This window comes from Corythoichthys intestinalis, chromosome 1 (assembly GCF_030265065.1).
Source record: "Corythoichthys intestinalis isolate RoL2023-P3 chromosome 1, ASM3026506v1, whole genome shotgun sequence".
NCBI classification, from domain to species: Eukaryota; Metazoa; Chordata; class Actinopteri; order Syngnathiformes; family Syngnathidae; genus Corythoichthys; species Corythoichthys intestinalis.
The window spans coordinates 3,871,826-3,885,682 of record NC_080395.1 but is presented as its reverse complement, the minus strand read 5'-3'; the positions used below and the strand labels follow the sequence as shown (position 1 = coordinate 3,885,682).

General features: G+C 38.5%; 1 protein-coding gene across 1 annotated transcript in view; it reads right to left on the bottom strand.

The window, feature by feature from the left end:
- LOC130927882 (adhesion G-protein coupled receptor G2-like) overlaps positions 1 to 13,857 on the bottom strand; it is a 43,963-nt gene that overhangs the window by 12,360 nt on the left and 17,746 nt on the right. The window contains exons 5-8 of the mRNA XM_057854021.1: positions 7,378 to 7,494; positions 3,500 to 3,545; positions 2,192 to 2,286; positions 2,003 to 2,118 (exon numbers count right to left, since the gene is read on the bottom strand). Coding sequence (XP_057710004.1) covers positions 2,003 to 2,118; positions 2,192 to 2,286; positions 3,500 to 3,545; positions 7,378 to 7,494 — 374 coding nt within the window. The remainder of the gene's footprint in view (positions 1 to 2,002; positions 2,119 to 2,191; positions 2,287 to 3,499; positions 3,546 to 7,377; positions 7,495 to 13,857) is intronic.

The following is a 13,857-nucleotide window of genomic DNA, read 5'->3' as shown; positions in this document are numbered from 1 at the left end:
TATTCATTGCCAATCAGACTTTTCATAAAGGGTGTCATTTTAAAGGTATTCTTAGAGTCGAATCTGAATTTTGAAGTATGTGGGATTAACTACAGAAATCGTTTTTTATATGACGAACATGACATGCTTTTATTTTGAAATGTTCATGGGAAGTACGTTCGCTAAACAGCTAACTTCAGCTTTACACTCCGCGAAAAAAGCACTTTTTGTAGTGTCAGTAATCGATTTTTTTTTTGGTCATTTTTGTAGTTTGCAAATGCTGTTAACCAGCGATTTTTCATGTTTGAAGTGTCACATTTTAACCGCAAGTTTGCTTTCACGACACGACGGCCAATGTTTTATAGCAGGCTAAAGTAGGTTGCCTTTTTCCCCCATTCACCTCAGTGTGGCAGTGCTAACGTTACAGTGTTTAATATAGATGTTTTCTTATTTTGTATGTCTGAACTATAATTTTACAGCGTGTTGATGAGAGAAAGGAACTGGAGTCTCATATGCCATCAGTACACACGCGCCAACGTAAGCACGCACACACGCTCGCAGCGATAAAGGACAGCCGTGAAAATTACCGCTCTCATTTTTATGTGCCGTGCGATAAATGGACTCATTGCATATCGCGACAGGCATAGCAACTTCAATAAAACATGTCGTTACTTAGTTAGATGGACTTACAAACTGCATGACGGCGCTTTAGGGGTTTATTCATGGCCGACGTGCAGCCAAGCTTGGCATTGAAGGGACATGACACAAGAGTGTACCCTCCTTTGTTTCTTTGAAATAAGTCCATGTTTTGGACACTCTGGTGCGCTTTTTTGGCTTTGTGCCGCTTTCCCCGCTTGCATACAGAGTGTCCGACATTCTGAACTTTCCACGCAGATATTTTTTTAACCTTTCATTAACCGTCGACGGGATGTTGTGCTCGTTGACGGATTTATGTCATCGATGACGTCGACTAGTCGGAACAGCTCTAATTGGTACTGAAGGAATTTAGTCCCCCCAGCCCAAACTACACGGGGAGGCCGGCAACAGAACGGAAATGTGCTCCGTCGCTCGACGCCCCCGTAGAGCCAGGCCAGGAGGAAGCTAAACTCCGCGCGTTCCTGTGTTAACCCTTTGCACACTGACTCCATGTTTCAAAAGCTTGAAGAACACTCGCTGAAAACAGGTTGACAATTTATTCGTCGACAATGGTCAAAAACAAGGCAAAAACAGACGACGGAGGGACAATTCTGGATCCAAAACAAGGCTACATGTTTCCGAGCAGAAGAAATCTGTCTTATCTCAGTGTCCAGTCTTTTTGAAGTCTTTGCTGACGCGGGTCTTGTCGAAGGCGTTTCTGGGCGTTGCTTTTGGGCCACCCCCGCTGTGGCCGGTTTTGGGCGGCTTAGGTTCGTGCGCGGATTGGGACGCCCGCTATCAACTTTGCTGTCCAGGCTGGTTGTACTTGTTTTAGGACAAAGCGCTTTGTCCTTGGAGTTTGTTGGGAGAGCAGATTACCCGAGTTGGTGCGTCACTCTTGTGATAAGACGGCATTGTGTATCTCTTCTATTTCTTCTCAATAAACTATGGTGTGCTATTTATTTTATATTAGTAGTGTAGTCCTACCGTAAATATGAAAATGATACTATTTCCTGATTAATTATATTACGTGTGTTAGCCTAATGCAAACAGTTAGACGGTGCCTACGAAAACCTGTACCATATGTATGTGTTAGACTATATATGTGTTAGACTAATGCAAACAGTTATATGGTGTGTGCGATGACGATATCGTTTCCCCTTCAGTACCCACTATATGTTTGAGGACAAAAAAGGCATGGATATTTAAGTCCAATGTACTGGGAGGAAAGAATTCACCTAAAAAAAAAGTCTTAAATTGAGTGTTTTTGTGCATAAAAATAGTATTTTCATTAAAAAAATAAAATAAAATAATAGGAAAACCTGATCAGGTTTCAAAATCACAAATTAACATTGCAAACTTTCCAAGAACAACACATAACTTGGACCTTTTAGAGGCGAAGAGTATCAGCGTGACGCCGAGGGCGACGAGCGAGAGGCTGCAACCGATCACGGTGACGTACGACATCACCGCCTCGTCCGTCTCCGAGAGTTGAGCGGACACCTGACGAGGAACAACGGAAGATTTAACTCGACGTTTGGTGGACGTCTATGTAGATAATATGATATGAACTGACAATGAGGATGCCAAAGTAGGTGAGGTGGTCACATGAGCAAGTCACATGATTTTGTCCACGTCGCCAGACAGTCTGACAGCCGCTGCTACTGAACGCTGTGTACAAAAAAAAAGAATTAAAAAAATTGCAAAACGAATAAAAATCTTGCATTATCAGTGAAATAAATATTGGGGAATTACTCTGCAAAAATATGCTTGTTGGTTGTCGGTATCAGCTCATTTCCTTTTGATATCAAGACACTTCCTGTTGATTTCGTGCCATTTTTGTGTCAACTTTGGCCCATTTGTTGGTCACTTTATGTTGATATCGTCTCATTCCCTGTTCATTTTGGGTCACCTCCTATTGATGTCGAGTCCCTTGCTGTTGATTTCGGGCCATTTCTGAGTCACTTCCAATGATGTCGGGTCACTTCAGGTTTATTTTAGGACATTTCTTTGTCTTTATGCCCATTTTGGCCCATTTCGGCCCATTTCTAGGTTCATTTTGTCAATACTGCTCATTTTTTGTTCATTTAAAGGCATTTATTGCTCACTTCCTTCCTGTTGATATCCAGTCACTTCCAGTTGATTTTGGGCCATCTCTGAGTCACTTCCTTCGAAATCGGGTCACTTTACGGTTATTTTAGCATATTTATGTGTTAACTTGACCCATTCCTAGGTCACTTTCTGTTGATATTGGCACATTTCTTGTTCATTTTGGGGCAGGATCAATTCCTGTTGATTTTGGGATATTGGCCCATGGACCAAATTTCCCATTCATTTTCAATGGTCCTATTCACCATTTATTTCAATAGCACAAAAATGTCCATTAACTCCAATTGATTTCCAACCCATGTGACCCGATATCAACAGGAAGTAACCCCCAAATGCCTCCAAATCAACAGGAAGTGACCCTAAATCCCCCAAATTAACAGGAAGTGACCCAAATGAAAAGGAAGTGAGCATGATATTCCCCAAATCAACAGCAAGTGACCAAAGAATGCCTCAAAATTAACAAGTGACCCAATATGTACAAGAAGTGAACTCGAAATATCCACAATAAACAAGAAGTGACCCGATATCTATAGAAAGTCCGAAATGCCTGAAAATGATATACCAACCATAGCAGCAAAGCTACCAAAAGCAATTTCTCCAGAAACGGCATTTTGTAGTTGGAATGAAGTTCACGAATCTGCTTTTAAATTTGTCATGAATAACTTGATACATTTATTTGATTGTCAGAATTTGAATACATTCATTCATTTGTATTTAATGATGAATATGTATACATTTTTGACAGCAAAAATAACCAAAAAACAAATTCACTCACCGTTTGTGGAGAAATTCAAGAAGGCACATCTGGGGCTTTGGCTTTCCTGTTGACCACAATGACCACAATTTGCATTCACTACTCATACAGGTATAGTACTATTCTACAACCCCTATGTAGAACAAACTCAGATAAAAAGCTTGAAAAAATAATGAATTAATTAGGGCTGTCAAAATTATCGCGTTAACGGGCGTTAATTAATTTTTAAAATTAATCACGTTGAAATATTTGACGCAATTAACGCACATGCCCCGCTCAAACAGATTAAAATGACAGCAGTGTATTGATCACTTGTTACTTGTGTTTAGGGCTGCAGCTATCGAATATTTCAGTAATCGACTGAAAATTCTATCGATTAATCGAGTAATTGGATAAAACAAATATATTTTTAGGTGAAGAGCAATTATAAATATACATGAGAAAACAAGACATTTCATCTAATCTTGATCCATTTTCAGTCAATCAATGTCTTTATTTTCGATGTATATTGTTGAAAACAGCCAACAATTGCATCTCAGATGTAACTAGAATAAAAAAAACACTAATTCACTGCTTTCACTCAAAAAACTTTTAGATCTTATTTAAAAAAAAAAAAATATATATATATATATATATATATATATACATCTTACCTAAAAATGCCGTTTCGCTTGATAACACACATCACTTATAGGATTTTTTCCCCACGTGTTTCAATTGAATTTCTATTTGTGTCAAGCCATTTTTAAGCTCTAGTTAAGTTTTAAGTTAGTCTAAACTGTAAGTCCTGATAGGATTTTGAGTTTTTACAGTGTTCAAAATAAATGTATGATACAGGCTGTATTGGAGCACATTAGGGACTAGTGCTACTTGGTGTTTTATCCAGCAATGACTACTGAGCTAAAATTGACAGTTAGCATTATTGAGTTTTTATTTTAAACCCTCATCACTCCACAACGCTATGTTATGTTAAAGCCTGTATGTAAGACACGTTAGCCACGCATCGACAGTGGTCATAATTAATAGAAACATAGCCCTCCGCAGGGCTAACGTTACGTGAGCTTGTGACAGTAATGTTAATCTTACTTATTAGCGCTTAGTGCTCTTTAATTGCGCTTAGCGCTCTACTGCTTTAAGATGGCGACGGTTTACTAACGCTGCCCAGACACGGCCGAGTCTGTCATTTTGCATCTAGTTCAACATACATGTGATCTCTATGAGACGCATCAGACGCTACCTGCTACCAACTAGCATCTTGCGGGCAAGTATTTAGCAACGTCGGCATCGTGTGTAGCGGCTGTCTGCTGCAGTAAGTTTTGTTGTTGTTGTTTTTTTTTGCTTCGTCCTCTACGCACGTAACATCAGCGCGTTGTTAAAATTAGTCCGAGCAAAACGTGATGCTTAGAGCTGTCAAAATAAAGGAATACTCGAGGTGAATAAAATTACTCGGATCAGTTTTTAAACTCGAGTTACTCGAGTTGCTCGAGTATTCGTTTCAGCTCTACTTGTGTTTTTTGTCTCCCTCTGGTTGCGCTTTGGTAAGACTGATTTTATGGACCATGAGCATTGTGTCATTATTGACATCAACAATGGCGAGCTACTAGTTTATTTTTTGATTAAAACGAAAACATTAAGAGGGGTATTAATATAAAATTTCTATAACTTGTACTAACATTTATCTTTTAAGAACTACAAGTCTTTCTATCCATGGATCGCTTCAACAGAATGTTAATGTTACTGCCATCTTGTTGATTTATTGTTATAATAAACATATATAGTACTTATGTACTGTATGTTGAATGTATATAGCCGTCTTATCTTTCCATTCCAACAATAATTTACAGAAAAATATGGCATATTTTATAGATGATTTGAATTGCAATTACAATTAATTAGTTTTTAAGCTGTGATTCGTGTGACTCGATTAAAAATTTCAATCGTTTGACAGCCCTAGAATTAATTCAAAAGTGTAACTCCTTGGCATTCAGAAACACGAAAAATGAATAAAAAAACATTGTGGTGGTCAGTATATGTTACTTTTATAGAGCAAGTGCAGGGAAATATATATGGAATCACTCCATTCTGAGGAAAACTATATGGAATCATTAGAAACAAACAAAGAAATAACAATCAAAATACATCTCTAGTATTTCGTTGCACCACTTCTGGCTTTTATGATAGCTTGCAGTTTCTTGATGTGTGACAAACAGTATTCTTCATCAATTTGGTGCCAACTTTCTTTGATTGCAGTTGCCAGATCATCCCTGCAGGTCGGAGCCTTACTTTGGACCATTTTTTATTTTCAATTTCTACTACAGGTTTTCAATAGGGTCGTGATCTGGGCTATTTGCAGGCCATGACATTGACTGGATGAGTCTTTCTGCAAGGAATGCCTTAACAGTTTTAGCTCTTTAGCATGATGCATTGTCATCTTGGAAAATGATTTCATTATCCCCAAACATATTTTCAATTGAAGGGATAAGAAAGCTGTCTAAAGTCTCAATGTAATCAATGTCAGGAAAACGCGGGCAGGCAGTTGGTGTGGACCCAAATGCAGGGAAATGAAAAGCAGCCAGGCAGCTGGCGGTGATCTAAAAAAAACGTTTTAATAATAACTAACAAAAGCAAAGTACAACCAAAAGTACTGGGGCTCAAAAAGGCAAGGTTCAAACAAAACTTACTTTAGCGGAGGGACTACTACACGAGGGCTTGGACAGGACTTCGACAATGACATTGCCGATGACGCAACAAGGAGTGAAAAGAAACTGGGAGCTTATGTACACACACAGCGATGAGGGGTAACGAGACAGCAAGGAACAGATGAGTAACACATAAGGATGCAGCTTGGCGGATACACTAGGAGCAGGCACAACAGGTGAAATCGATGGGTAATCACAGGAACACACTAGGAGGGAAGCAACTAAAAACCTAACAATCAAGGTCTGAGAGAATTTTTCTCACTGGAACGGCACCAAACAGAAGTTCCAGCACCTTGTCCAATGCAGATTCTTGACTCACCACTAAAAATAACGTCCATCCAGTCATTCACAGTCCATGATTGCCTCTCCTTAGCCCATTGCAATCTTGTTCTTTTCTGTTTAAGTGTCAGTGATGGTTTCCTTTTAGCTTTCCTGGATGAAAATCCCATTTCCTTTAGGCGATTTTGCACAGTTCTGTCACATACCTTGACTCCAGCTTCCTCCCATTTCTTCTTCATTTGTCTTGGTGCACGTCTTCTGTTTTCAAGACATACGGCCTTTAGTTTTTTGTCATGACGTTTGGATGTCTTCCTCAATCTACCAGTACGCTTAACTTTAACAACCTTGCCATGCTGTTTGTACTCCGTCCACATTTTTGATACAGCTGACTGTGAACAGCCCACATCTTTGGCAACCATACATTCAGCGTTACCTTCTTGAAGAAATTTGATAATCCTCTCCTTGGTCTCAAGAGACATCTCTCTTGTTGGAGCCATGATTCTTGTGAATCCAGCAGCCCTCCAAGGTGTGATAACTGCACTGTTTTTAACTGATGACTAACGAGCAGACCTAATCTGAGGCAGGGGCCCAATTAAGGAAAGGAAATTGATTGGGTGTGTCTGTATTTTCTATTCAAAATGGAGTGATTCCATATTATTTTCTTCAGAGTAGAGTGATTCTACATTTCTATATAAGTAACATTTACTGACCACCACAATGTTTTTTATTCATTTCTTTTAGTATTTCTTTGAATGCCAAGGAGTTGCCCTTTTGAACTAATTCATTATTTTTTTCAAGCTTTTTATCTGAGTTTGTTCAACATAAAAAAATGTCTGAGTGAGTGCTGGTCCGAGACTGGTGTTTCCATACTTCTTGCCAGGGGTTGTATGTATGTCACTGTGTTTTCACAATTGGACTTACGTTGACGGCAACATTATGGACAGTAATGTTCACACACTTCTGCAATCCCGTGACGTTTTTTCCTGCCATGCTCAAACCTAGCAGCCGGTTCCGGTAGAGTTCTGGTGAGGTGACGTTCTGCAATCATGAATTACAAATATTCAGAAATCATTGAAAAATAAAACTCATTTTTCATCCCAAACTTTTAGAGATTTTCTGAACTGCCTTCACAAACTTTCTACCTTCCTGTATATGGAAACAAATACTCTATTTTCTGCTCTATAAGGCACAGAAGGTGCACTCTCAAAGACTGCCTTGTTTTAAACCTTTTTTCATATATAGGGCGTGCTGCATTTGTAGTAGTAGTGGTTGCGTTATGCATCCACTAGATGGAGCTGCACTAAAGGAAATGTCATGACATGATTAACCGCTATTTCAAATATTTCCTTTGCCCATTTCTTCTGTCTGTTTCCAAAGCCTCTAAGGCAGGGGTCCCCAAACTACGGCCCACGGGCCGGATATGGCCCGCCTCCACATTTGGTCCGGCCCCCTGAGCAATACCAGAGAGCATTTAGAATTTTTTTTTTTCCCTCAATATTGTTATTTATTTTCTGGCCTTTTTCTGTGAAGAACACAGAGAAGGTTATTTGGTTATTATCTATTTGATTAATAGTGTTATTATTATATTATATTATATTATATTATATTATATTATTATTTTTATTTTATTTACTTTTGTTCCGTGAAGAATCCAGAAAGGGTTATTTGATTGTGGCTTTCTGAAAAACAATATTTTTTTACATTTAGGCACTCCTGCAATCGTCACACTTTTTCTGTTACAAACTGACCCCGGCCCCTCATCAGAGAAGGAAAACGTTATGTGGCCCCCACAGGAAAAAGTTTGGGGACCCCTGCTCTAAGGCTAGGCGAGGAACAATATAAACTGTTTTCTTGCTGCTAGCTACGACATAAAAACATCAGCAGTTAAAAAAAACGATGTGATATCACTCCGCTCTGCTCCTCTGCAAAGCTGCTGGCTTACAAATGTTGCTGTTCATACTGCAATTATTGACATACATTGGTTAGTTTTTATAACTTTATCCTGAAAACATAGCCAACACTATTGATTAAGACAGGCTGTGTGCAACTCCAGATTAACAATTGTTACAGGAAATGCCTCTCAAAATGTCCCCCACGTCAATCTTACAGTTTAGCCTCTTGGACTATGCCACTTTAAAAGAAATTGTGTCAAAATTAAAGCCCACAACATGCTGCCTTGACAGTCTTCCTTCAAACTTATTTAAAACTGTTTTTTCATTGCATAGCCCCAGACGTACTTCAGATTATAAATACTTCTCTCCAAACAGGAGTTTCCACAGACTTTAAAAACTTCAGTAATAAAACCTCTTCTAAAAAAACTAATCTGGATGCCTCAACCATTAGTAATTATAGGCCAATATCAAATCTGACATTCCGGGGGAAAATTATCGAGAGGGTTGTGTTTGAACAGATCCAGGTTTTTATGATGCAAAACAATCTTTTTAACCTATTTCAGTCTGGATTTCGGCCACAACACAGCACCGAGACCGTGCTTATCAAAGTCCTAAATGAAATTCGTCGGAATACCGATGCGGGCAAATCATCTGTTCTGCTACTATTGAATCTCAACGCCGCATTCGACACGGTTGATCACAACATACTACTCAGCAGATCAAAACAGTGGGTAGAGCTCACTGACACTATTCTTCAGTGGTTCACATCCTATTTACATGATAGGGATTTCTTTGTGTCAATTGGAAACTATCAGTCAGAACGAACCAAATTCACGTGTGGAGTCCCTCAAGGGTCAATTCTTGGACCACTCTTATTTAACATCTATATGCTTCCGTTAGCTCAGATAATGCAACAGTATGACATCTCCTATCACACCAATGCAGATGACACACGACTCTACATTTCTGTGTGATTGTAGTCCCTTAGTCTCCCCGAGTAAATGCATTCATCAAATCAATGGATGAATGGATGTGCCAGAATTTTCTACAGTTAAATGTGGAGAAGACAGAAGTGATCATTTTTGGGTCAAAAAAGGAAAGGTCAAAGATAAGCAGGCAACTTAGCACAATGTCACTTACAGCTACAAATCAAGTCAGAAACCTTGGTGTAATTATTGACTCAGACCTAAAATTTGATTGCCATCTAAAGTCCGTCACTAAATCTGCTTATTACCACCTAAAAAATATAACCAGATTTAGGGGGCTTTTGACTCAACAAGACATAGAAAAACTTATGCATGCTTTCATTTTAAGCAGATTGGACTATTGCAACGGTATCTTTACAGGTCTTGATAAAAAATCAGTCAGGAAGCTGCAGCTACTACAGAATGCTGCAGCCAGAGTCCTCACAAATACAAGGAAACTGGGCCACATTACACTGGTTTTGAAATTGTTACACTGGCTTCCAGTGAGTCAAAGGATAGACTATAAAATACTACTGCTCGTCTACAAAACACTTAATGGCCTTGGACCAAAATACATGGTTGATTTGTTAGATTCCTATGAAACATCTAGACCCCTAAGGTCGTCTGGAACCGGTCTCCTGTATGTTGAAAAGAACAAGAACCAAGCAGAGTGAGGCAGCATTTAGTTACTATGCTCCTCACCTCTGGAACAAGTTACTTGAAGGTCTGAAGTATGCTCAAACTGTTAGCTCCTTTAGATCAGGGCTAAAAACACTTATGTTTAACACTGCATATTCATAGCTGTCTATATATGTCAATCTATTTGCTTTCTATTCCTCTTGTGCTAATTTCAATTATTAGCAGTAGTAGTAGTAGTATTTGTTTTATTATTTATTATTATTATTTTTTAAATTCTATTTGCGATTAAATGTGATTTTCATGTATAATTTTATTTCCTATTTCGATTGTCTTTGTTTTTACGTTCTATTGATTTGAATATGATTTTTGTGATCTTCATGTGATGTAAAGCACTTCTAATTGCCTTGTGTTTAATTTTGCTATATAAATAAGTTTGCCTTGCCTTGCCTTGCATGGATCATCTGTGATTTTCATGAATGAATTGTTTTTTAATTGCACGCTAAAACGGGACCATTGATTCGTGCTAGCTTAGCCACTCCGGAGCCCTGAAACTAACAAATAATTAACACGGAATTTGTTGGACTACTTAAACCCTCGCTAACTCGAAGATTAACCCTGTAGCGGCCAGCTTTGCAGAATTACAACATTTTTTGTTTTTTTTTTGTAAAAAAGGGTAGAAATGTTTTTAATTTTGCTGTTTTTTTTACATTAGCATAGTCATTGGGTCCGACGGTTCAGTCTCACAATGGGTATGGATAGGAGATTTGTATACAAGCCCTGCCCAATGTTCCAGGACTTTCAGAATCTGCAGAACTTTGGCTGAGGGACAACACTTTGGTTCCTTGGACTGGATTTATCAGATTTAAGTAAGTATAATGCCTTTAATATATTTTTTTTGTAATTATTACACCTACTAGACCATGTACATATGCAATTATTGTGAAATACATTCATCAAATGTAGATTAGAGCATCTTGTATATACAGTATATTGTAATTTTACAACTCTGGCCCTTGGGTAGTCAAAATGGCCATGGTGTAGGTTTACAAGATACCTGGCTAAGTGTAGCCTAAATAGACATTTTGACAGGGACCTTCTATTTTTCACAATATATTGTAAAATTACACACATCTATTACACTTACCAGATGATTACATAGGCTTTATATTTATTTTTAATTTCCAAACCAGTGCTATTTGGAACCCAATGTACAAGAAGCTGTACTACTGAAATATATTGCAATAGCATATCACTTTCTACTGCTTATAATTGTAATCACCTTCAATAGTTTAGTTTCTCATTCTGTTTGTATATGGCGGAAAACACGGACAAGACTGAAAAAGCAGTTTCTGCTCTTGCACTCCTCTTTAAAAGAAATTGCTGTATTTTAAGATAAAACAACTGTTGTGTTTGATAGAACAATATGTCTATATGCTGCCATAGCAGATTCATGGCACATTAAGCCCCCGAACTATTTTTAATTTGTCAGTTTTACCCTAAAAACCCCCGTTTACAGACGTCGCGCAACCGCTTTTGTTTCAACCCAGCCATAAAACAAAATTAATTATATTTATTATTCAAAATGTCGTTTTTAGCTTAGAATAATTCATTGATGTCTCATATTTCGTTTAAAAAAAAAAAAAAACGACTTAAAAAAATTATTCACTCACATATTTCAAACTTAAACAAATTATGTCACAATAAAAAAAAATGGCGGCTGTGAAAAAGTCACGGATATCTACCTCATAACTATCGCTCAGTTGTATTTTTTTGCTACTGTCGCATTTTCTCCATTATGTTAGATGATAAATAATTGATCCCCCCCAAAAAAGTTTAAAAGGGTAAATATATGAAAAAGAAAATCTCGACCCCTACTTGATGTCTGCGATTTCTGCATCGTGACCCTTGTTATATTACCATGTTTCACCCATAAAATCCCCCCAAATCTAGCTGTGGCCATTCACAGCTGTGTCTTGACACTTGGTGATACATGCTACATGGAATTTTTGGATCGAAACAAAGTAGGTACGCGATAATATCTCTTTAAAGTCATGGCGTCTGTAATATTGTTCTCACGTGCTCTCACCTCCAGATAGGGTTTTGCTGTTTAAAATGTTTTTTTTTTTTTTTTTTTTTTTTAAATGTTCTGCTGCTCAAAATTTTTCTTCCCCCAGAAAAATTAAGATTTTAAGCTTTCCAATGATGTATCACACATTCATATCGGACAATTTTGAAAGTTGGCTAAATTGGGGCTCTCAGAGTGGAAGTTCAGGTCACCTGAGTGTTTTCCGCCATATACAGTATGTGCCTATTATGTTGGCTCAATTCATATCCTAAGCAGTTAGTTCTGGGGGGATGCTGAGTGGTCCTTTTGGGATGTTGGATTCACATTCTCACCTGATAATCAAAGAATAATGGGTTGGCCAGACAGTATTGAGCCTATTATGTTGGCTCAATTCATGGTCCAAGCACTTAGATCTGGGGGGGATGCTGAAGGGTGCCTGTTGCATTGTTCCAGACAAGGTGACAATGTTCGGAAATGCATTCCCATTGCAGACATTATCATCCTTGTAGAAATGCAACATGCATTCCTTTTGGGATTATGGTTTCTCATTCTTGGACATTCTCACCTGATAATCAGAGCACAATAGATTGGCCAGACAGTATTGTTTGATTAGTGAGATGAGTAAATAGGTGACTTTGCCCCCCACCCATGTGCTAATGTTATTTCCATGTATTTTTTTGTCATTTCAGAATGTCTTCAGAAAGGAGAAAGACCTTCTACACCGTCCATGAGGTAATCGATGCTGTCCAAAATGGAGAGAGTGATGTGGACATAGACTTTGATGAAATTCATGAAGAGTCCGATGACGAAACCCATGAAGAAGTGGACAAAGAAAACCATCCAACCACTGACTGCCCAGCCAATGAGGACATTGAGCCCCAACCGGCCAAAAAATGCCAAGCCCTCTGACAGATATCGCTGGCAGAAAAAAGTTTTCATCAGGCCTAATTCGGAATGAATGATAACTACGCTACTCCAAATCTACAGCTCCTCATAGCCTTTGTACATACAGTATGGCTATACTGTAAATATTTGGCATTCCCTACATGGATGCAGATGTTCTTTTTTTTAATCTCTTTATCGTTTTTAAATAAAAATGCTATTTGAAAAAATATGACTACAGTTGAAATTATTAATAATGTTATGTACAGTGTTGTCAGTAACGCATTACTAAGGCTACGTTCATACTACAGGTCTTAATGCACGAATCCGATTTTTTGTCATATCCGTTTTTTTGGCGTGCCCGTTCAGACTGCCTTTATCCATTGAGACCGTTCAAGTATTACGCATGCGCACTAATTCGCAGTCCGACACCCGCTAAGCAAGAAGACCCGCATGCGCAGAACCATCAAAACAAATGACAGACGTCATCCGTCATTCCAGGGATATCATATTTTGCTTTTCAAAAGGTGGACACAAATAACAGAGATAAATAACCCCCGTTTAGGCAAATATTCAAAGTTTATATGGATCGATAGCATGCACGCACTGTCCGTGCACGTCACACACACATACGGGCAGTTTGTCCCGACTCTCGGCCGTGGAGGCAATGTTGAAATATTGCTCACTTGGAACAGAGAGAAAACTGAGCATTCTCAGGCTTATCCTCAACCCATTTTTATTTTTTATGACTGTTGTCAAGCTCAGCTCTTCCTCAAAAGCCGTGTTCACTGCAAGCTAGGCGCTAATAACGCACAGGTGCATCGCTACGGTAACGACTCTCTCGCTATTTGATGACGTAATTGCTGCATTAAATCCGATTTGCGGGACTGGACAGTACAGACCGCCGCGACAGTTTGGAAAAATGTGGCCCAGATCGGATTTAGACCACATACGAAAG